General features: G+C 37.7%; 5 protein-coding genes across 6 annotated transcripts; 3 read left to right on the plus strand and 2 right to left on the minus strand.

Annotated features, from left to right (window-relative positions):
- The first annotated feature begins 547 nt into the window (after positions 1-547).
- Positions 548-1,937, plus strand: LOC106420076 (phosphoglycerate mutase-like protein 1). The gene is made up of 8 exons (XM_048741862.1): positions 548-598; positions 703-810; positions 927-1,006; positions 1,101-1,203; positions 1,294-1,368; positions 1,498-1,586; positions 1,664-1,783; positions 1,883-1,937. Exons 1-8 carry the CDS (start codon positions 548-550, stop codon positions 1,935-1,937), a joined length of 681 nt encoding a protein of 226 aa, XP_048597819.1.
- Positions 1,938-3,416: 1,479 nt separating this feature from the next.
- LOC125578246 (zinc finger BED domain-containing protein RICESLEEPER 2-like) lies at positions 3,417-6,042 on the minus strand. The gene is made up of 3 exons (XM_048740593.1): positions 3,991-6,042; positions 3,586-3,913; positions 3,417-3,505 (listed from the first exon to the last, which is right to left on the minus strand). Exons 1-3 carry the CDS (start codon positions 6,040-6,042, stop codon positions 3,417-3,419), a joined length of 2,469 nt encoding a protein of 822 aa, XP_048596550.1.
- Positions 6,043-8,174: 2,132 nt separating this feature from the next.
- Positions 8,175-12,397, plus strand: LOC106420075 (oligopeptide transporter 2). Its single transcript, XM_013860906.3, has 3 exons — positions 8,175-8,864; positions 9,327-9,890; positions 10,044-12,397. Exons 1-3 carry the CDS (start codon positions 8,284-8,286, stop codon positions 11,095-11,097), a joined length of 2,199 nt encoding a protein of 732 aa, XP_013716360.1. The 5' UTR covers positions 8,175-8,283; the 3' UTR covers positions 11,098-12,397.
- A 202-nt stretch (positions 12,398-12,599) lies between these two features.
- LOC106419790 (TRAF-type zinc finger domain-containing protein 1) lies at positions 12,600-14,239 on the plus strand. 2 transcript variants are annotated; one of them, XR_002654089.2, is made up of 4 exons: positions 12,600-12,957; positions 13,191-13,323; positions 13,448-13,807; positions 13,899-14,239. XR_002654089.2 is itself a non-coding variant. In XM_013860623.3 (4 exons), exons 1-4 carry the CDS (start codon positions 12,914-12,916, stop codon positions 14,079-14,081), a joined length of 450 nt encoding a protein of 149 aa, XP_013716077.1. In that variant the 5' UTR covers positions 12,722-12,913; the 3' UTR covers positions 14,082-14,239. The 2 variants fall into 2 exon arrangements, 1 of the variants encoding a protein (XP_013716077.1); XM_013860623.3 differs by having other exon boundaries at positions 12,722-12,957; positions 13,718-13,807.
- Positions 14,118-16,727, minus strand: LOC106419789 (multiple inositol polyphosphate phosphatase 1). Its single transcript, XM_013860621.3, has 11 exons — positions 16,518-16,727; positions 16,264-16,351; positions 15,905-16,186; positions 15,668-15,826; positions 15,464-15,604; positions 15,320-15,376; positions 15,112-15,250; positions 14,932-15,036; positions 14,664-14,854; positions 14,528-14,569; positions 14,118-14,441 (listed from the first exon to the last, which is right to left on the minus strand). The coding sequence occupies exons 1-11, from the start codon at positions 16,616-16,618 to the stop codon at positions 14,310-14,312; spliced, it is 1,437 nt and encodes a 478-aa protein (XP_013716075.2). The 5' UTR covers positions 16,619-16,727; the 3' UTR covers positions 14,118-14,309.
- Positions 16,728-20,794: the final 4,067 nt, after the last annotated feature.

The raw sequence follows: 20,794 nt of genomic DNA on the forward strand, positions 1-20,794 counted from the left end.
CACATAATTCACATTTACAGGATAATCCACTGGTTATTTACATTAATCGTGGTTACAAGTCTTTAATCCCCCTTTTCTCTGTTGTTGTGTTAAAAGATTTTTCCTAAGATATGATCAGTTGAAATAGCTCGTTACGTTGCTATACGTTAATTAGTTATACCGAGTGAAGAATGAGTCAAATGTTTGACTTGTATTTGCATGAAATTTTACGTACCATTCCACTTCCACATGTGTGGTCTTTAATATTTCAAGTATATATATAGAGCCCATCATTTTGCTTGCCAATATCATCATTGAACTATAACCTTGAGATAACCCTTTGAGATCTTATTTTCCTGCCAAAGTACAAATTTTTTTTAAAAGGAAAAGTACAATATTTTCTTTGAAAGGTATGATATCTGCAATTAACCTTTAGTTTCTATTTTTAGCTGACAATGTTCTTGTTAATGTATCGATGCACACATATATATATATACAGGTATGAATAATATTTACAGTAAAATCAGAAATTCGTTGTTTCTTAAAAGAGAACATTTAATTTGTAGAAATGGATGCAAGATTCTTGTACCCCTTGGAGAGCTGTAAAATTATCCACTTGGTAAGTCACAAATTCTAAATAAGGCTGATAACGTACACACTAGTCTCTTTTAATATCACTTTATTAATACATACTAATCTTGCTTATTATTTCTTTTATTCAAGTTGAGACATGGACAAGCGTTGCACAATGTCGAAGCCGAGAAGGATAGGAATGCGTTGTTGTCTCCTCATCTTTTCGACGCTCCACTTACTGAACATGGTCACCAACAGGTAAACAAAGGCTACAAACTGAGAATTAATGAACATAATTTTCACGTGAAGGAATATTATCAATATAATACTTCTTGGTATAGTATTTTTTCTAATCGTTTAATGCTTCTTGAAAGGTTGAGAACCTCCACGAACGTCTTGTTTCAAGTGGGGTACTAAAGAGGGTTGAGCTAGTTGTAACTTCACCCTTATTGAGGTAAAAATATTCACATATAAGAAATGAAGACTTTAAAGTTTATTATATTTTTTATATAGTGACTTGGACTCATTAAGTTTTGGTGTATATACAGAACTATGCAAACAGCGGTTGGAGTTTTTGGAAATGAAGATAGACAACAGAATATGACAAGCACCCCTTCCATCTTGGCCCTAGAGGTTGCTCGAGACCGTAATGTATGATTGATACATGGCGAAATGTCTTGTTAATTTATCATTGATTTAAACAAGTTCATCTGAACTAAATGGATATGTATGTGCATGCAGGGAGTCCGTCCTCCTGATATGAGAAGAAACGTGAGCGAGTATCAAACTATTTTCCCCACAATTGATTTCTCTCAGGCAAAAATCTGCTTTCACTCATAAAACTATTCTTGGAAAACTATAACATATTATATAAAGCTTTCTCAATATATTTTTCGGATACACATGATGATTTTTTCTAATATATATCTTGGATGCATATTATAGATTGAAAGTGAAGAAGACAATCTTTGGAGATCTGATGTTCGAGAATCCGAAGAAGAGATTTTTGCGAGAGGGTTAGAGTTCATGAAATGGTAATTAAATTTTCGTAAAGTATAGATAAAAATGTATATATAATTATCGTTAGTATTGATGAGTTGTTTATAATTAGGTTATGGAAAAGACCAGAGAAGGAGGTCGCAGTTGTTAGCCATGGCATAGTGTTGCAGCATATGTTGTATGTGTTCGCAAACGATTGTGACAAGTCAATTAGACATGACCTTTGCAAGAGGTTATACAAAATTTATTTTTTCCAAATATGGAGGAACTTTAATTCCTTGTATAAAATTTATAATTGTTTGGTCATAATACGGCATGTGTTCTCTTATAGGTTTGCTAATTGCGAAATTCGTACTGTCGTGATTGTAGACAAAGGGTTAGTGTGAACTTTATCAATTTGTTTTAATTATAATATACATTTCTTGACCCTCATTAGTGTTTTTTTTTTGACATCATCCTGATTAGCGTATTATTTATGTTTTTACTTTTCAGAATGAGTACGGAAAATTGATTACGCGAAGAAGGTTTCAAAAGAGTTTACTGACTCATTAAAACAACATTGCAGAAGTTGCTAATAATATTCATTTTATTGTTTTATTCTTGAAGCTCAATATTGTTAAGTTGAGCTTCTTCTTCTATTTGCTTAAACCCCTCGTTTATCTATTTTTATTTTCATATTTTTGTTTGTTTAGGAGTTGTATTAATTAAATGAAATTAAACTAATTACATGATTATGTTAATAAAATGCGAAGACCTATTTGCCTATTGGTTACGGGTCTCCGTGTTAGAGCTATTTTCAATGGAGTGTAGACTTTTTTTTTTTTTGGCATCATGCATGGAATTTTTTTTTTTGAAAACTAAAAGTTTTTGCATGAAACAATCTCATAAAGCGTGAGATCTTTATTTTAAACTTAGCTTATATATAGGCTCAATGTCCTAGTTTCGTCATTGAATAAGAAAATAAACACAAACATTTGAGATTTGACAAGAATTTAGTTGATTTTAATTTGTATGAGCGGTTAACAAAAACTAATGATGATCTTTGAAACAAGATTTTGCAATAACAAAAAAAAACGCACACAAATCCGACATTTCTGTCAAAAGTAATTATCTATTTCACTAAAAATCATAACAAAATAGAAACACCACAAAATTTTCAAAATAAGTGATAATTCTCCAATAAAGAAAAGATCTTATAGTATATGCTTTTACTATAAATAGTTTTTTTTCTGACTTTTAAAATTTAAAATAATGAAGTAGCAGTATGAGGATTATTTCCCGCTTTATAAGGCGACGAGTTAGTTAAAGCGTGGTTTAATTCTTTGCAACTAACTAGTGATGTCAAACGGGTTGTTCCGTCCCGTCCCGGCCCGGACCGCTGCGGGTTTTTTCTTTTGCGGGTTAAGGCGGGTCAGGCCCGCGCGGGATGCGGTCTCCAAAAGGTCGGCCCAAGCCCGCCCCGCCGAAATGCACAAGCCTTTTCAGGTCGTCCCGCGGGCTGCGAACCTTCAGGTGCACCAATCGACTTCTAAGCGCTGTGTGCTGCTCCATAACACGTATTGACGCTGCATGCTGCTCCAGGAGACGAGGACGCTTCATGTACGTGTTAAAACTGTACAATTTAGGCTTTTATACTACATATCTAACTTCATATTGTTCTTGTAGTCAATTTCAATTCATATCAGTTCTTGAAGTCATGTACACACAAACAAGCTCGACTTATAGTGCATGTAGAAGCTGAGATGTGTAGTCTTAACAAATTTTAAATAAAGAAAAACACCAAATAGCAGTCAAAACAAAACCAAGCAAGTAAAACAAGATGTAGCAGATTGTAAAAAATAAAAACACCAAATCAAAATAACAATTCAAGCTTCCTCATCTTCATCTTCCCCATTGACAATTGACTGAAATGATGGCACTTTCTCTTCTTCACCATCACCATCGATTTCTTCATCTGTAAATATCAGAAATTTCATTTACTTAGGACTAAGGGATAATGATACTCTACAAGAAATAATAATGTGAATTAATTACCATGTGCATAAGATTCGTATCCCTTGATCCAATTTCTAGTGCATATCAAAGCTTGCACATTTTTTGGGAGAAGACGGCTCCTGTATTTGTTAAGAACTCTAGATCCAATGCTAAAAGAGGACTCTGAAGCCACTGTTGTGATTGGAATACTTAGCAGGTCACATGCCATTGCAGGCAAATCCCCATACCGATGGGCATTATCCTTCCACCAATCGAGGATGTCCAAGCTCTGAAAATTAGTAATGTCCAGAGGTGGTTCATCAAGATAAGCTTCTAGAGGTGTTTTTCCAGTCGCAACCCCACTGACTTTGCGAAATGCAAAGAAATCCTAAGAAGGTTATTTAGAAAAAAATTAGAAATGAAAAGAGAGATGAACAAAAGGTTTAAAAATTAATAAACACTCACACCGTAGTTCTCAAACAGTCCCATTGTCCCTGCTCCAGAAGCTTTTTGCGAAACAGTCTCTCGTGGCTCTGTAGACGGTGAGCTATTCTTGGATTTTTTGTCATACGACTCAAACAAAATACTAAGCTTCTCACGCAAGTTCTTTAGCTTTGCATCACGTGTACTCATGTCAAGCTTTTCCAAACAGCATTCGACAATGGAAAGCTTAAACCTTGGATCGAAGACTGCTGCCATTGCAAAAAGACCACTGACTTCATCCCAATATTTATCGAACTTCTCTTTCATCGGTGGCACCATGTATCTCACAATCTCATCTTCGCTTCCCTCATTGATCCGAAGCCAATTATGGATCTGGAAAACCTGATAGAAATACAAGTTTGAAGTAGGATAGTTCGAACCAGACATCAAGGTCGTGATTACAGCAAACGGACCCAAGAAATTGCAGATATTCTCAGCTCTTGTCCATTCCTCAGCAGTGGGAGCCATTTTATAACCCTTCTTATCAAATGTCTCCAACTTGGCAAAGGCTCGACGGTACCTGATGGCTCTTTCAAGCATAAAGAAAGTGGAGTTCCATCTTGTCGGAACATCCAAGAGTAGACCCCCAGTTTCTACTACACCCGCAGCCTCAACGCATTTCTGGAACAAGTTTTCACGTGTTTCCGATGACAGTACATACTTAACACTCTCTCTTACTTTGTGCAAAGAGTCTCCAATTACCTTCAACCCATCTTGTACTATGAGGTTAAGAATGTGCGCTGCACATCTCACATGGAAAAACTCTCCTCCACACAGCAAAGCATCATCCAAATTCAGCTGTGACTTCACAATATCTTGCATCGAGTCATTACTGGTGGCATTGTCTAACGTCACCGAGAACACCTTCTTATGAACTCCCCACTCTTTTAGTGAATCAAGGAGCTGAATAGCAACATTCATACCAGTATGTGGTGGTGGTAGAGCACAAAACGTCAGGATCTTGCTATTCAACTTCCAATTCCGATCAATGTAATGTGCTGTCACACACATATATCCTTCCCGTTTCACTGATGTCCACAAGTCTGAGGTGAAAGAGACTCGTCCAGGAAGACTAGCCAATTCTCTCTTCAGCGTGTCTCTCTCACTTTCATATAAGCGATACACATCAGCTCTAGCTGTGTTTCGACATATGGTTTGGACATCAGCATTCAAATACTTCCATGTGTCTCTCACCTTTTCATACTCCACGTAGGAGTACGGTAGATCATGCTGGACTATTGTCTTAGCTACCAGTTGTCTGAACACAGCATGATCATACTTGCGAGACACAACTCTTCCATCGACATTGAGTTGCTGCTGCCTTCCTCCATTCCTTGGATACATTTTACATCTCATACGATGCCTTCTCAACCCACTGGTTCCATGCGAGTGGGACTGCCATGCATATTCCCTCTTGCAATGATTGCAAGCAGCTTTCTGCTTTCCATTGGGTTTTTGGACCACCGTAAAATCTTTCCACACATCTGATCGTTGCCTCTCTTCCCTTTCCTCTTCCCCGAGCTCAAGCTCATCAAGCCCTTCTTCATCCAGTTCATCCTCAAGCTCCGGTATCTCCTCTTCCATCTTCTTCTTCTTCTTCTTCTGAGACTGACTACCGGAGCCCTTAGACACGCCCTTGGTTCTTCTCCCTCCACGGATAACCGACTTCACAGGAACATACTTCTTCTGACTACACGCCTGCTTGGATGAGCCACTACCAATTTCTAGTGTGGATTGGACCATGGGTTTCTGCGAAGCAGTTCCAAAAGTGGTTGGTCTCCGAGGCTTTGTTGTTTGAGATGTTGGAGTGATCTCAACATCAGAGTCCTCTTCTGAATCAACCAAACTGATGAGCTTTCTTTTGCTGCTTTGCTTCTCTCTTGCGATAACTTCTTCATCACAGGGTTGACTACCGATCTCAGCAGCTGCACCAAGTCTAGCAATGAGTTGTTGAGTCTCAAAATCCAACGTAGCCGGTGGCGTGTAGTTAGTATCATACGTCAACTGATCGTCTGATTCGCCTCTTGATCCCATATCGTCTCTTAGGCTCTCAGCTCTCACGGTTTTTTTTTCCGATAATTCTAAGTTTCTAACTAAGTTACGGCTTCGTGCCCTAAGGAAAGATACGTGGGTTAGTGGTCTTAGGGTTTTTTTATTTTTTTTTAAACCCCAAATATTGCAATTAAATTTTATACTTAGAGTATGAAACTTTAAAATTGCTTGAGGACAAGCAGCTTAAACATTCCTATCAATTCTTCCTATTCCTAAGCAAGACAACGAGTTCTCCAATCAACTTAGCGAGCTCTAACTTCTAATCTACATCAGCTTCTTTTCACAATATCCTATTGCTAAGTGACTAACCTGAAGATAGTTTCACGGAATGAAAGGCTGGTCCATGACCTGAGGTCCTGCCTCCTCCTTGTTCACCAAGACTCCAACAGGTCGACAAAGAAAACAATCAAAACCAAAAGAGAGATCAGAGACAACTAAACATCAGAGACATGATTACATAACTTATGAACACGAGAAACATCAGATACACATAGAGAGTCTTGTCTTAACTTCGCAGCGGATTCAGCAGCGTAGCCAATGAACAATCACCCTTCATTCCTTTGAATGATTTTTCATTAGCTACGCAGCTAAAATCCGCTGAACTAGTCAAAACAAGTAATCTCTTCTATGACAACACTACTTATCAGTTAACAACGAGGAAGAAGGGAAGTGAATCATACCCTCAGAAGTCGCTTTGTAACTCGAACGGTCGCTTTGTAACTCTAACTCGAACCGGTAGTGAATCGAAGCAACCAACCAAAAAAAAAACATATCAGAGACTTGATGTTGATGTAAGATTAAGATTTAAGAACATGAGTACAAACTAAAGACTTACAATGCTTTTAGTTCTGAGTAGTATATGGTTTTCTTAAACAAGCAAGACAGCGGCTGGTTATAACAGGAAAGCAGGTGTGTGCTCAACACATATATTAAGTCAACACCATAACCAGCTATATCGTGTTGAGCCTACACCAGCTTTCACCGTCATAACCAGCCTCATCCTTGTTCACCTACAAAAATAAAAGAGATATCAGAAACTGAATCACTAAACTTCAAGCGAACCAGGACAGACAATTGAAACAACATGCAACAAGCAACCATATAATTTCAAGTTGTCTTAACTTCAATGCGGATCTTGCCCTGTAGCCAACGAACAATCAGTCTTCACTCTTTTGAATGATTTTTCATTAGCTACACGGCGAAGATCCGCAGAAGTCAGAACTATATAGTTGCAAGTAACAAACCGAATTTCTATTTCAAACAAGTAACAAAGCGAATCTCTATTTCAAACAAGTAAACAAAGCGAATCTCTATTTCAAACAACAACTATGAGCTTCGATCTTTTTCTTGAGGAAGGAGGAGTCTTAGAGAGTCTTACATATATTCGGATCTTGCATGCATCTTATGGAACTCGAACCGGTAGTGAATCGAAGCAGAGTGCCCACTTTACGTCTTCACCCACCTGAAAACGAGTAAAACTGTTAGAACTCCAAAAAAGAAAAAATATACAGTAACTACATAGATCTTTCTTTACCTGTGACATGCATGCGGTCGCCGTCGCTGAAGAAACCATCGCCGGTCTACGGTGGAAAAGGAGTTCGCGGAGAGTTCAAGTCAAGAACTTATCTCCCGAGACAGGAGTTTGATCTGTGAAGTTTAGAACCCGAGGTACGAGTACCGGAGCTTATCGCCATCGCCGGAGCTCCATTTCTAACGGTGGCGACTCGTCTTCCTCTCTCTCAATCAGTCACTCTCTCTCTCTCTCTCTCTTATGTTCTAAAGGTGGCTGACGAAATGAGAAGAGAAGATGTTGCGGGACTTTAGGGTTACCGCGGGTTCGATTGGGCCATCCCGCATAAAGCCCATACCGCACAGTCCCTTTCCCGCGAGGCCCGCAACATTGCGGGATATCAAAACATGGGCCCAAACCCGCCCCGCCCCAAGCCTTAACGGGCCTGTCCCGCGGTCCAGGTTCTCGGTTGACATCACTACAACTAACTCTTCGATTTCCCCGGGAACTGACACACTCTGATTATTTTATTTTTCTATTTTTACCCCAAAAAAAAAAAGAAAAAAAATCATAATCTTTAATCTGCGTATCCTTGACCAGATTATATATCACAGATTCATGAATCTTTTTTAAAGATTCTCACAATATTCACCGACTCCTTCACCTCTTCATAACCCTAGTTCTGGCCACACACCACCCAACAAACAACAACAATGGCTGCGCTTGAGTTACACAAGCCCGAGATCGACGAAGAAGAAGACGAATCTTCCGTGGAGGAGGTCCGTCTCACAGTTTCCAACGAAGATGATCCTTCTCTACCCGTGTGGACGTTTCGCATGTGGTTTCTTGGTCTTCTCTCTTGCGTCCTCCTCTCGTTTCTCAACACTTTCTTCGGTTACAGGACACAGCCTCTGATGATCACCATGATCTCCGTTCAAGTCGTCACGTTGCCTCTCGGGAAGATCATGGCTCGGATCTTGCCTGAGACTAAGTACCGGATCGGGTCTTGGGAGTTTTCTTTTAACCCGGGTCCGTTTAACGTGAAGGAGCACGTGTTGATCTCCATGTTTGCTAATGCTGGTGCTGGTTTTGGATCTGGTACTGCTTATGCCGTTGGGATCGTTGATATCATCATGGCGTTTTACAAGAGGAAGATCAGTTTCTTGGCTAGTTGGATTCTTGTTATCACCACTCAGATTCTTGGGTATGGTTGGGCTGGTATCATGAGAAAACTAGTGGTGGATCCTGCTCAGATGTGGTGGCCGACGAGTGTTCTTCAAGTCTCTCTGTTTCGGTACGTTAGATCTTAAAGCATACACACTTGCTAATGTTAAGTTTTCTCTAGTTAGGCTCCAGTGAAACATTATGATGTTTAGTTCTCTCTAGTCGGTCCTGACTCCTGACCATAGTTTAGTATTAATATACATAAATGCAATTCCAAATGGTTAACAATTTTTTTAAATTAAAATTCGTACAAAATTATCTTATAGCTTCCAATTTTTTTTCTCTAGTTTGTGATGATAAGTTGTCTTTAGTTAGGGCCGGTCTTGGACTTAGTCAAATGAAACATTATGATGTTTAGTTCTCTTTGGGTCGGTCTTGGCCATAGTTCACAGTTAATATACATAAACATTCCAAATGGTTAAAAATACAATTTTATTAAAATTCGTAAATAGCTTCAAATTCTTAGGACCGGCTATATATTCAGTTTGTTCAGTTTGTGTTTGAAGTCTTTTTCTTTTTATCTTTTATTTAGTGCACTTCATGAGAAGGACAAGGCGAGAATGTCAAGAGGAAAGTTCTTTGTGATAGCGTTTGTTTGTAGCTTCGCGTGGTACATTTTCCCAGCTTACTTGTTCCTGACGTTATCATCAATCTCATGGGTATGCTGGGCGTTTCCCAAGTCCATCACAGCTCAGCAAATAGGCTCCGGGATGTCAGGACTCGGAGTTGGTTCTTTCGCGCTTGACTGGTCTGTCATAGCTTCTTACCTTGGAAGCCCACTCGTGACTCCCTTCTTTGCGATCGTTAACGTCCTTGTCGGTTACGTTCTGATCATGTATATGGTTATACCAGTATCATATTGGGGCATGAATGTCTATGAAGCACACAAGTTCCCTATCTTCTCCTCTGATCTGTTTGATTCACAAGGGCAGCTTTATAACATCTCCACCATTGTTAATGACAAGTTTGAGTTGGATGAAGTGATGTATCAACGAGAAGGTAGGGTTTATCTCAGTACGTTCTTTGCTATCACTTATGGGATTGGTTTCGCCGCAATCGTTTCTACACTCACTCATGTTGCTCTCTTCAACGGAAAGTAAGTATACAGAACTATTAATCATTTTTTTAAGAAACTTTTCAAATCTTCGGTTACATCATATACTATAATCTCTATTTGTCTTATATATGTTAATCATTTTAGTTTCTGGACTAATTACTTAATGGATGTTTGCTTACTGATCTTGTTTAGGGGAATATGGCAACAAGTGAGAGCTTCAGCCACTGCTAAAGTAGACATACACACAAGGTTGATGAAGAAGTACAAAGACATACCAAGTTGGTGGTTTTATAGCATGCTTGCTGTCTCATTGGCACTATCTCTTGTTCTATGCACTGTCATGAAAGATGAGATTCAAATGCCATGGTGGGGACTACTTCTAGCATCATTCATGGCCTTGATCTTCACCGTACCAGTCAGCATTATCACAGCCACTACTAATCAAACTCCAGGTCTAAACATCATCACAGAATATCTCATGGGTGTGTTGTTACCAGGGAGACCAATAGCCAACGTAGTCTTCAAGACATACGGTTACATAAGCATGTCACAAGCCATTTCATTCCTCAACGACTTTAAGCTAGGCCATTACATGAAGATACCGCCGAGATCGATGTTCTTGGTTCAGTTCATAGGAACAATCATAGCCGGAACGGTGAACATATCAGTGGCGTGGTACTTGCTTACATCGGTGGAAAACATCTGCCAGAAAGAGCTGCTCCCACCAAACAGTCCATGGACGTGTCCAAGCGACAGAGTGTTCTTCGACGCGTCGGTGATTTGGGGATTAGTTGGACCCAAGAGAATCTTTGGGAGTCTAGGGAACTATCCAGCCCTAAACTGGTTCTTCTTAGGCGGACTAGTGGGACCAGTGCTAGTGTGGCTTCTCCAAAAGGCGTTTCCGACGAGGACATGGATCTCGCAGATCAATCTCCCCGTTCTTTTGGGCGCGACGGCCGCGATGCCGCCGGCGACGAGCGTGAACTTCAACTGCTGGATCATAGTTGGAGTTGTGTTCAATTACTTTGTGTTCAAGAACTACAAGAAGTGGTGGCAGAGGTATAACTACGTGTTGTCCGCGGCTTTGGATGCGGGGTTGGCGTTCATGGGAGTGTTGTTGTACTTTAGTTTGACGATGAATGGGATATCGATAGGGCATTGGTGGGGTGCGGAAGGTGAGAATTGTCCTCTTGCTTCTTGTCCTACTGCTCCTGGTGTTCATGTTGAAGGTTGTCCTGTTTTTTAAAATGATTTTTTATAGATGATTTTTTCATTTTTTTTCAAAGATATTTGTTTGGTTTACATTTTAGATTTTTAAATATGAAAATATAAGGGTTTGATATGATTAGAGAGTAATGATATTTTCTTTTCAGTTTCAAACGTTGGTCTATTAATCTTTTACACTATAATTAATTAACAAAGACTACTAAAAAACAAAACATATGTGGATGTGGCGTGTGTAGTACAATGAGAGGATATGAGCGTGACAGGAAGACATTGTGGAAATTCAATAAATGATTCCTTAATTTATTTACAACTTAGAGCAACATTATTGATTGTCCTTAGTTTTGAGTCCCTAGCTTATTTAAATAATTTTTGGTTGGTAAGAGACAAAGTTAAGGACAATCACAAAAGAGTTGATTATTGGTAGGACTTTTAATAAGATACAAACAGACTCATGTGTCTCTTTATGAATTTAGTGGCATTTGCTAGCTGATACATTGCCTTTGGTTTCAATATATGACAAGAAATAACCAATAAAGAAAACTACAAATTACAAAACGCATGAACAAATAAATATATATATATATATATATATATATATCAGTTGATATACACAGTTGTTGTGAGCAAGAAGCCCATCAAGAAAGATATATCACTTGTTTGGTTCTTGGCCAAAGATCCCATACAAGAGCTAAGAGCTTAAGTGTTCTGAACCTTCCTCTGCAACATCAGACTATATCAAGGTTAGATACATCTGTTTCAGTGTGTGTAATATACGTCTTAGAAAGCACAACAATCCTCATTCTAATCACCAGAATGCTTAAAGAAGTAACACACAACAAGAGCGAAGGAGACTTATTTCTAACAAGCATGGAAGTTATGATAAATTTAACACTTACAGAAGGTTCGAAATCAGGATTTGACATATTCACTGTGAGGTTTCTCATCAATATCAGTACCTGCCAAGAACAATCAACTGGCAGCTACGTATATGCACCAGGAAACTTAAACAAGAAAATACTGAACCAAGGTTGTTTATTTGGCCAACATCTCCACAGAATCAGGGTACTACCAAGCAAACTTTGTTTATGAAACAAAATCTACAGAATGCAGCCGTTACTATTAGATTCAGCTATGTGACAGGCTTACTATAAAGATAAAAATCACCTAAATTATGGATGTATCACAGTCCCACACATCATATAACCAAAAGGCAAACAAGCATGTTGTAACTCACAGTTTCGAAATTTATAGGATCCATTTCCTTGAGCTTTTTCATGCGGCCTTTGCTGTCAGGATCGAAGATACTCCCGATGAAGTTATTAACTTCAGCAAAACAGGTAGATTATTCACCTTTGAATCACAGAAAAAGCTGTGGATGAAACAACAGATCCTCTGGACTGCGATCAAAATCAACGAGAAGAGAACCGTTGAGAGAGAAGCGCCGTCGAGAGAGATGTGGCGTCGAGAGAGAACCGCCGTCGAGAGAGCCGCTCGAATCGTCGCCGCTAGAATCGCCTTCGAGAGAGAGCCAATTTGTTTTCGAAGTGAATCTCAGACCTACACGTGGCTCGTAAGGACCACACCGAAAACTTCTTAATTAAGAAGCGTCCTTGTTTTTATTGGTTATTTTTCATTTAATTATAAGTGTTTAATTGCTAAGATATCCCTCTAAGGACACCGATAATCTTGCCCTTACAACCATAGTCTTCGATATATAAAATATAGCCATTAATAAACAAATTGAACCTCTTCTCTTCTCTCCTCTCGTAAAGATCTTTCCTCTCCTCGTCCTCCTCCTCATCTGATCTCTTAAAGTAAGCTTTTTTAAATAGACGATGGCTACCGAGTCCGGAGAAATCACCATCGTATGCAACCACTGGTATGTTTGCCCGAAACCACTGCTTTGTCTTCTTTAAATTCGTTTGGAACCAGAAGGAAACTTCTGTGTAGACTCGAAAGTCTTGAACTTTTTATTTTTATTTTTTGCAATTGGTCGGTGATTGCAAGTTAAAACATTTCTGTGGGATTGACACTTAATGAGCTGCGTGATCATTCCTTGAAAGTAACCTTATATTAAGCTTTAGACAATTTTAATGTTTTTATTTTTTGCAGTGACAGAGACATTCCAGCACCAAACATCGATCTGCATCGTGTACATTGCGCCCGTCTAGAAAAATGCAAGATTTGTGGTGATATGGTTCCCAAAAAACATGCTGATGAACACTTCTTGACCGCACATGCTCCGGTACGCTGGTTTACTTTTGTCTAGTTTGATGTTTGCATATTGGGTTTTTTTTATGCTGTGCTAGATGAATGAAGTGACCAACTTAAGCTTATGAGATTCCTCTTGTACTGTATTGGTTTCAAAGTACCATGTTCGATGTGCAAAGAGACCTTAGAACGTGACACTTGACCCAAGAGGATGTTATGAACTGTGATGTATATTGATGAGTATCCTCCCACTCTTAATCTCCACAATCCGGAGAGTTAAAGCCAATTACAAACTATCAATTATGAATCTTTAAGCTAATGGAATCCTTTTATAGTAGTATAAGGTCCATGTACAATTTTATCTGTAACAAACTCCTCTTGACTTTATAAACTTGCTTCCTCCTCCAATGCTCTCTTCTTTCTCCTAGTGTATATTCTCCATGGCAGATGATCACAGGATTGTAACATGTGAGTTCTGTGAGTTTCCATTGCCTGCGGTTGATGTCGCTGAGCATCAGGTATATTCACTTTTTAACTTGCCCTTCTCTCTCTCCAAATGAAATGATTATCTGACTCTCTCTCTCTCTCTCGGGTTCTTATAAAAACCAGGAAGTATGTGGCAACCGTGTTTCTAACACAAGAGCAGGAGGAGGGGGTGGAAACGGGAGGAGGCGAAGAGATGGGAACGGTGTTTCTAACAGAAGGCTTTTCTTCAATGTGGCGGTAACGGGAATAGCCGTCTTAATGGGGTCGCTGTTCTTCCAGAGGAAGCCTTTGAGAGGGGAGAGATAAGTAGAGACATAGCTCTGAGTGTAGTAGTTCTGTAAATTTGCGCAAAAATCCTTCAGACAGATTCTGAGACATTGCCTTGAGGGTTTTATACATTGTAATGCTTACTGAGATAGATTCTGTAACAAGTGGACAAACAAAAGACAGACAGCATTGCTCTATGTGATTACATGTTTAGAACCGTACTCAGCTAGAATGTAAAGGAAAAAAGTTGTCTGAGTAAATAGTAATTTAGAGCTCGGTTTTTTGGCTTGACCCCAACAGCCAACTCCACAGAGATTGATGCTTCTGTTCAGGGTCATCTGGATTAGCATTGCAGAGGTTGTCAAAAGCATGCTTGAGACGAGGGGTCACCACTTTGGCCTGTAAGAAAGAAAAAAAAGAGAGTCATGCATGCGTGTGTGTAGTCTTAACTGAGGAAAACATTCAGAGGGAATGTTGCAGAATACCTTAAAATCTTCAAGAGGACAAAAGTCTTTTCCATCACAACCCTGTAGATGTTAGCATAAGAAAAGAGTTTAGGGAGTCAATTCATTAATCAGATGAATTAAGGTTTAAGGTTTATTAAATCAGATGAAACTTAACTGGAAGTGCAATAGGATGCTCGTTGTGCAGAACCTGAACAAAGTACTTGGGAGAGGAAGCTGCAGGACAACTGTAGAGGACAAGCATGTTGTTCCCACCAAAAGGAGCCATGGTGCTGCCTTTAAAGTCCCTGGTCTTAGGAGGCTGTGGAGGGAGTTCCAAAGGTTTCTCTTTCTGTATCTTCTCATACTCTGAAAACATTTAAAACCTCCTTTAGGAACAAGCAAACGCAGTGAATCTGAGAGAAGTGAGTATTGATGGAACTAACCAGATCCATCTAGGAAGAGCCCAAGCAGACAAGAGAAGGGAACTATTGTTTCGGCATGTGCAAACCTCAGTCTTGCTTTTTCATAGCTTCCAGGTGGGAGCTTGTCTGCATGGTAATTAAAAAGGACAAATAATAAGCAAATAGTTCAACTTTTATTCATGATTTGAAGTTGTACATTACCTTCTCGAGCCTTGATAGCTTCTTCCATGGAATGCAAAACATCTTCTAACAACGGAACTCCCATTCTGTAGTTCAAGGAGTTTCCATAACCTTTGAGAATAAACACTTCCAAGTCATCTGCCCATTCCAGCAAAGCAACCTACTACCACTAAACCCATAAGCTAAAGAATATTTCAAACACATCACTAAAGAACTTTTCAACTTGTACCTCAGATGGAGTGAAAAGTTCACAACTTTGATTAGTCACATTAAGCAATGATGCTTCCTGAAAAATTTCAAAAGAAATTTTAGCATTCCAATCCATTCAATTTAAAGAAAAATGTTTTAACTAAAAAGCAAGAAGGAAGCACACCTGCTTGCATAGAAACCACAGAGAAGAAATGTCCTGTTTAGTGAAATTTAAACCATGTCTGTTTGCAACGGAAGCTGTGATCTTATCAAGAACAGGCTCCTTGAGCTTATCCACAGCAGGCCCTTTAGCTTTCCTATAGCTCTGCATTCATATACCATAAAAACTCAAGAAGCAAATAATCATACAATTAAATAATAACTATACCTTATAGTTTTGACAACACTCAAAGAATCTTAGCTTGGTATCACTAGCACGGTTCTCACTAGTAACAGCGAACGCTCTATTACTCCCAGGTCCCAGGTCTCCTTTCTCACTGAACAACCCCATCCCAAACGCCACAGCACTCGCAGATGCCCGAGGAATCTAACCAATAGTTAAAACAACTCATAAGTGATCACATTCTAAAAAAAAAAGCTTTGAAGCAACGAACCACCAACCAACCTGAGTAGCTCTAATGGTATAGACATCAGGGTGATAATCCTCTTCGAACAAAGTGGGGAACCGTTCCCTAACCCTGATTCCGAGCTGGTACAGCTCCTCCTCTCCTTGCCTGATCAGCTCCCCGCCTTTCACTTTTCCGTGCCACGGAGATATCCATTTCCCTAACCATCCAGGAACTTTCTCTGAAGCTTCTGCTTCTCTCACCAGCTCCTTTAACCTGCCGGATAAATTCTCCATTTCCCGTAACCGTTTCTTGGTTGGAGAACGAGTTCCATGTCTAGCCTAACACCATTTTCAGTAATTCATCAGTTCCTCATTTGGATGTTCCACTTTATGAAGATGTAAGTTTATATGCTTACCACAAGGTTAAGGTGGATAGGTGTACACTCACTGGGGACATTTGACCCTTTAATCAGATTTTGAGAGACTTCTTTTGAAGCAGAGTATCTGCATTCCAATATCCAAATTACAACTCAGCTAAAAAAAAATCTACACAAACTAACCTTTTCTGACAGATTAGGTTAAAAAGATTCAGACACAGATGCGAAGTGTTGTTCGTGATTCAATGTGGTGACAATGATGGAAAATGTAATAAGGGGGAACGTGTAAGAACCTGGTGACGGTGGATAAGTGATGACGAACATCGAAGCCTTGATCCGCCTCTGCGATAACGAATAAACAGAGCAGTGTGATCCAAACACTCTTCATCGCCATCTCTTTCGCGCTTTTGGTCCGAGCTTGTTTATAACACGGGATGATGATGCACACGGGTTAGATCTCCGATGTATTACACTATATTTTTACTCCAAAATGATGCACAGAGTAAAGTTTTACTTCAATGTATTATTTCATTTTTTACTTCAAAAATAATTAATAATTATTAATGATACCTTATATTTATAAGAATTTACCAATTAACCCAACTATTTTATGTTTATAAAAATGCTTTCAAAATATAATTTATTTAAATCAAACATTTATTATTAGAAATTACAAGAAATCATAAAAATACAATAAACACACAATATAAGTTGGTTCAATAATGAGCATTAGAATATTTTTCCCACCAAATGATCAACTAATGCATTTCGTAATGAAAAGTGAGCTTCTTTATCTTTGATACTCCTAAATCGAGCAAGAAAATTTTGAACTCAGACATTTTCATCTTCTTTATTTAATATTATTTATGTTTTAGTTATGTTTTTTAACAACTATGTTTTTAGTTATGTTATGTATTTTTATGTCAAACTATTAAATAATGAAATATCTTGTTTTTCATGTTACTGTATCTTTAAAAAATATTATTTAAGTAAAAAATAAGAACATTAAAAAGTTAAAGGATCATTTCATAAATAAAAAAAATTCAACTCAAAAATGGAGTAATGTGTAAGATTACTCCATAAAATAGAGTAACCCTAGCTATTACTCCATTTTGGAGTTGAAAGTGGAGTAGAGTTGAAGATGATTTTACTCCAAAATGATGTTTAGAGTAGAAAATGGAGTAGGAATGGAGATGCCCTTTTGTCTTCTCGCGACACGTGTCCGTTATTCACGTTTTATGGTTCAGTCTTTCGATTTCTAAGTTTTTTTTTGTGATTGATTTGGTTTAGTTCCGGTTTAAGACGGTTTATTTCCAGTCTTTTGATAGCAAAAAGCTTTTAGCTTCGATTTCTAAATTAATGTAATTGATTTGGTTCATTCCCGGTTGAACACGATTTATTTCTATTCTTCTTTACTGTTCTTCTACTGCTTTGTTCGGCCCACATGGAATGATGTTATATTTACTTATGTTGAGTTTATAATAAATAAACAATAATACTACATACACAATAGTCTACATATGATATGATATGATATGATATAAACAATAATATATTCACATGTATTTTTTATATAAATAATTATTATAGTAATTTTATCAAAATGTTTAAATTTAGTGCACAAATGAAAAGAAGCATGATAATGTAATATTTTCCATTTCTTTCCTTGAAGCATAGCTGAAAAGTTGGCATAAGTATCTTGATTTCATCGAGAAGGAAGACATCAAATTAATGGTGGCTTTACTCTCTTAAACTTAGCCTCGATTTAACAATCTTTTAAGTATTTTACACTCTATCAATTGGTCAATGAATATTTTTGGTGATCAACTTGTATGAGAGATCCGTGATTGCATGCGCGTATCGTCCCAAATATTGGGTTCCATATGTATTATGCATGGAAGATATGATGACAACATTGGAGTTTGATGTTGAAAAACTGAAGCTTGAGTTGTCTAAGAAGTAGTCTTAAGGGAGGTACATGTGGTTTGACTTTCTAATAAGTAAATAAAATGGTCATAGTAGATGAACTGTTTAAGTTGTTTCTCAATTTGAATTTTGGCTGGTCATTGATATGAGTTCCTCATTATCAATCCTCCCTTACGTTCTAGTTTTCAGTAAATGTTGGTACTCTTTCATTTCATGTTTGTAAGTCCATCAAATCCTTGAATATATGCAATGGATTGCTTGATATTAATTTCCTTATGTCTGAAATTTGAAAGGTTGTGAAGTAAACGTTTGAAGCAAACATTATAATGAGAAGCACAACCTCGCTTAGACTATTAACTTTGTTTCTCATTTTGAACTTGGCTGGTCAATTGATCAAATCTTCCTCCTTTAAGCTGCATATGAATGGTATTCTCATCGCCACATATTCTTGTTTTTGTATACTGACTAATTTATTTTTATTTTAGCCACTCATCTCCTTTGGTTATCGTTAATGTCTATGGAGTTGTTGGGAACATAGTAAAGTGTGTTGACTCTTAGTCACAGGTAAGAGTAACTCTTTATAATGTTTTGAGTGTTTGCTTTAGAATTTTGACAACAATTGTATTTTGTTTTTCAGTTTATAATTGATAGTGACATGGGGAAAGTAACACTGAAAGTATGAAAGACGAAACTTGTTGGATAATCTCAAAAATTACTGTCGGGAAAGAGTTCAGATAGATGTATGTTCATTTTTGAAAGTTTATTTTTGTTGATATTATACTAACTAAACAACATAACATTCACATTAGTCTACATAGAACATAACATTCACATTAGTCTACATAACACTCACATGTATCTTACATTGGAAGTACAATAGTGTAAAAAAAAAAAAAACCATGATGATGTGTTACTTATCACATCTTTTTTTTTTGCAAACTTATTACATGTAAAATCAATATTTTCTGCTCTTCTTATAATGTTACTTGTTACATAAGCAAATTTTTATGGCTATATATTTTGTTTTTTCATATGTATTTCAATGGGAGATTAAAGTCTACTCTTACTTTTTATAATATAAATCACACATTACAAGTTTATGGTACTATGATGATATAAAATAAGGTTTGGATTCTGTTCAATGAGAGATAAAAACTAATAATTTGTTTTTGTGAATGAAGATTCTAAATAGACAAAAATAGAGATCATGAAATATTTCTTCTTCATTTTTATCTTTTCAATTATATATGCTTTAGATTATTTGCATGTATATTTGAGAGACGATGACTTGATGAGACAAGACAAAGTCTTATGGTTTCGAGGTTATTTCTCTATTAGTTGAACTGTTTGAATAATTTTGATGTTTGAATAAGCTTAGACATCTCTCTCTTCTCACCGTTCTCTCTCTCCGGATCTTTCACGGGAGAAGAGGAGATGAGAAGCCTTATCTTCGATTCAGTTATGTAATTGAATCGATTTTTTGTTTGTAAAATATTTTCGATCTCAGAATCGACTTTTGTTCTTCGCTCGGCGATATCACTTTTTGCTTAGGCAATAATAAATCCCGATTTGAATCGGGATTTTTGGTGTGTTTTGTTTCAAGTTTGAAGCTTTTCATCATTCTTATCTCTATCTTTAAACTTGAGTCTTTCTTCCGACTCTCTAGGTCGGATACGTTGTGGTTTCTCTGTGCTTCATCTTTATATAACTTCTTATCTCTGTCTCAACCAATCGATGTATCTTCGAGATGTTGTGGGAGTAATATCGTGTTTGCTCTTACCGTCAATCCTTAGTGGGGCGGACTCAAGGTCTCCGCGTCATAGTTCACCGGAGACGGCGGCACGCTTCTCACCGCTGGAGGAAGAAGATCGGAAGGGAGAGAGAAAGGTGATAGAAGAGAAGCTGCTTAATTGGAATCAGTGATGAAGCCTTGATGCTTCTAGAAGAAAGGTAGATTCAACGGCAAAGGAATAAAAGAGTTAGAGAAGCGACGTAGGAGATTCCACGGCGGAGGAGGCTTCAAGGCGGCCAAGATTGCTGCTCCATGTGTGATGACACGTGTCTGATACGTGTTCTACTAGAAGCTTTGGATGTAAGCACGTGGATGGACATAAGGATCTAAACCGCTTTCTTTAATGGGCTTATTCTGTATTTTAATTTTGTCTGTTGGGCCTTTCTGTAACTGATCCCAATTGTACTAGCCCGTGGGTATTTCAATGAATTCAGTTGACAAAAAAAAAGAATAAGCTTAGACATTGTCTACAAAATTGCATCTTGGGATTAAAGTCATCTTGAAGTAAAAAAAATATTGTCGACAACTATTTATGCTATCAGAAGTTGTTGTGATGCTAACCTTGAATAATATTTTTTGTGTATGGGGTGATTGGTGATTCAGTCATGAAATATGCAGCATATGATTCACCTATTCTAATTCCCACATTGAGAAGTTTATTGTTTGGCAAATTTTTACGGTAACACTGAAATCATGACCATACAACATACAACTCTCTTTCATGTGATATTTTTTTTTTACTTTTTTTTTTTTATTTTAAAAACATATTATAATTTGATAATATTTTATTTCTTTTTTAAAAAAGTATCGAATTTGAAATACTAAAATTATATTGGTTAGTCGATGAGTTTC

This window comes from Brassica napus, chromosome A9 (assembly GCF_020379485.1).
Source record: "Brassica napus cultivar Da-Ae chromosome A9, Da-Ae, whole genome shotgun sequence".
NCBI classification, from domain to species: domain Eukaryota; kingdom Viridiplantae; phylum Streptophyta; class Magnoliopsida; order Brassicales; family Brassicaceae; genus Brassica; species Brassica napus.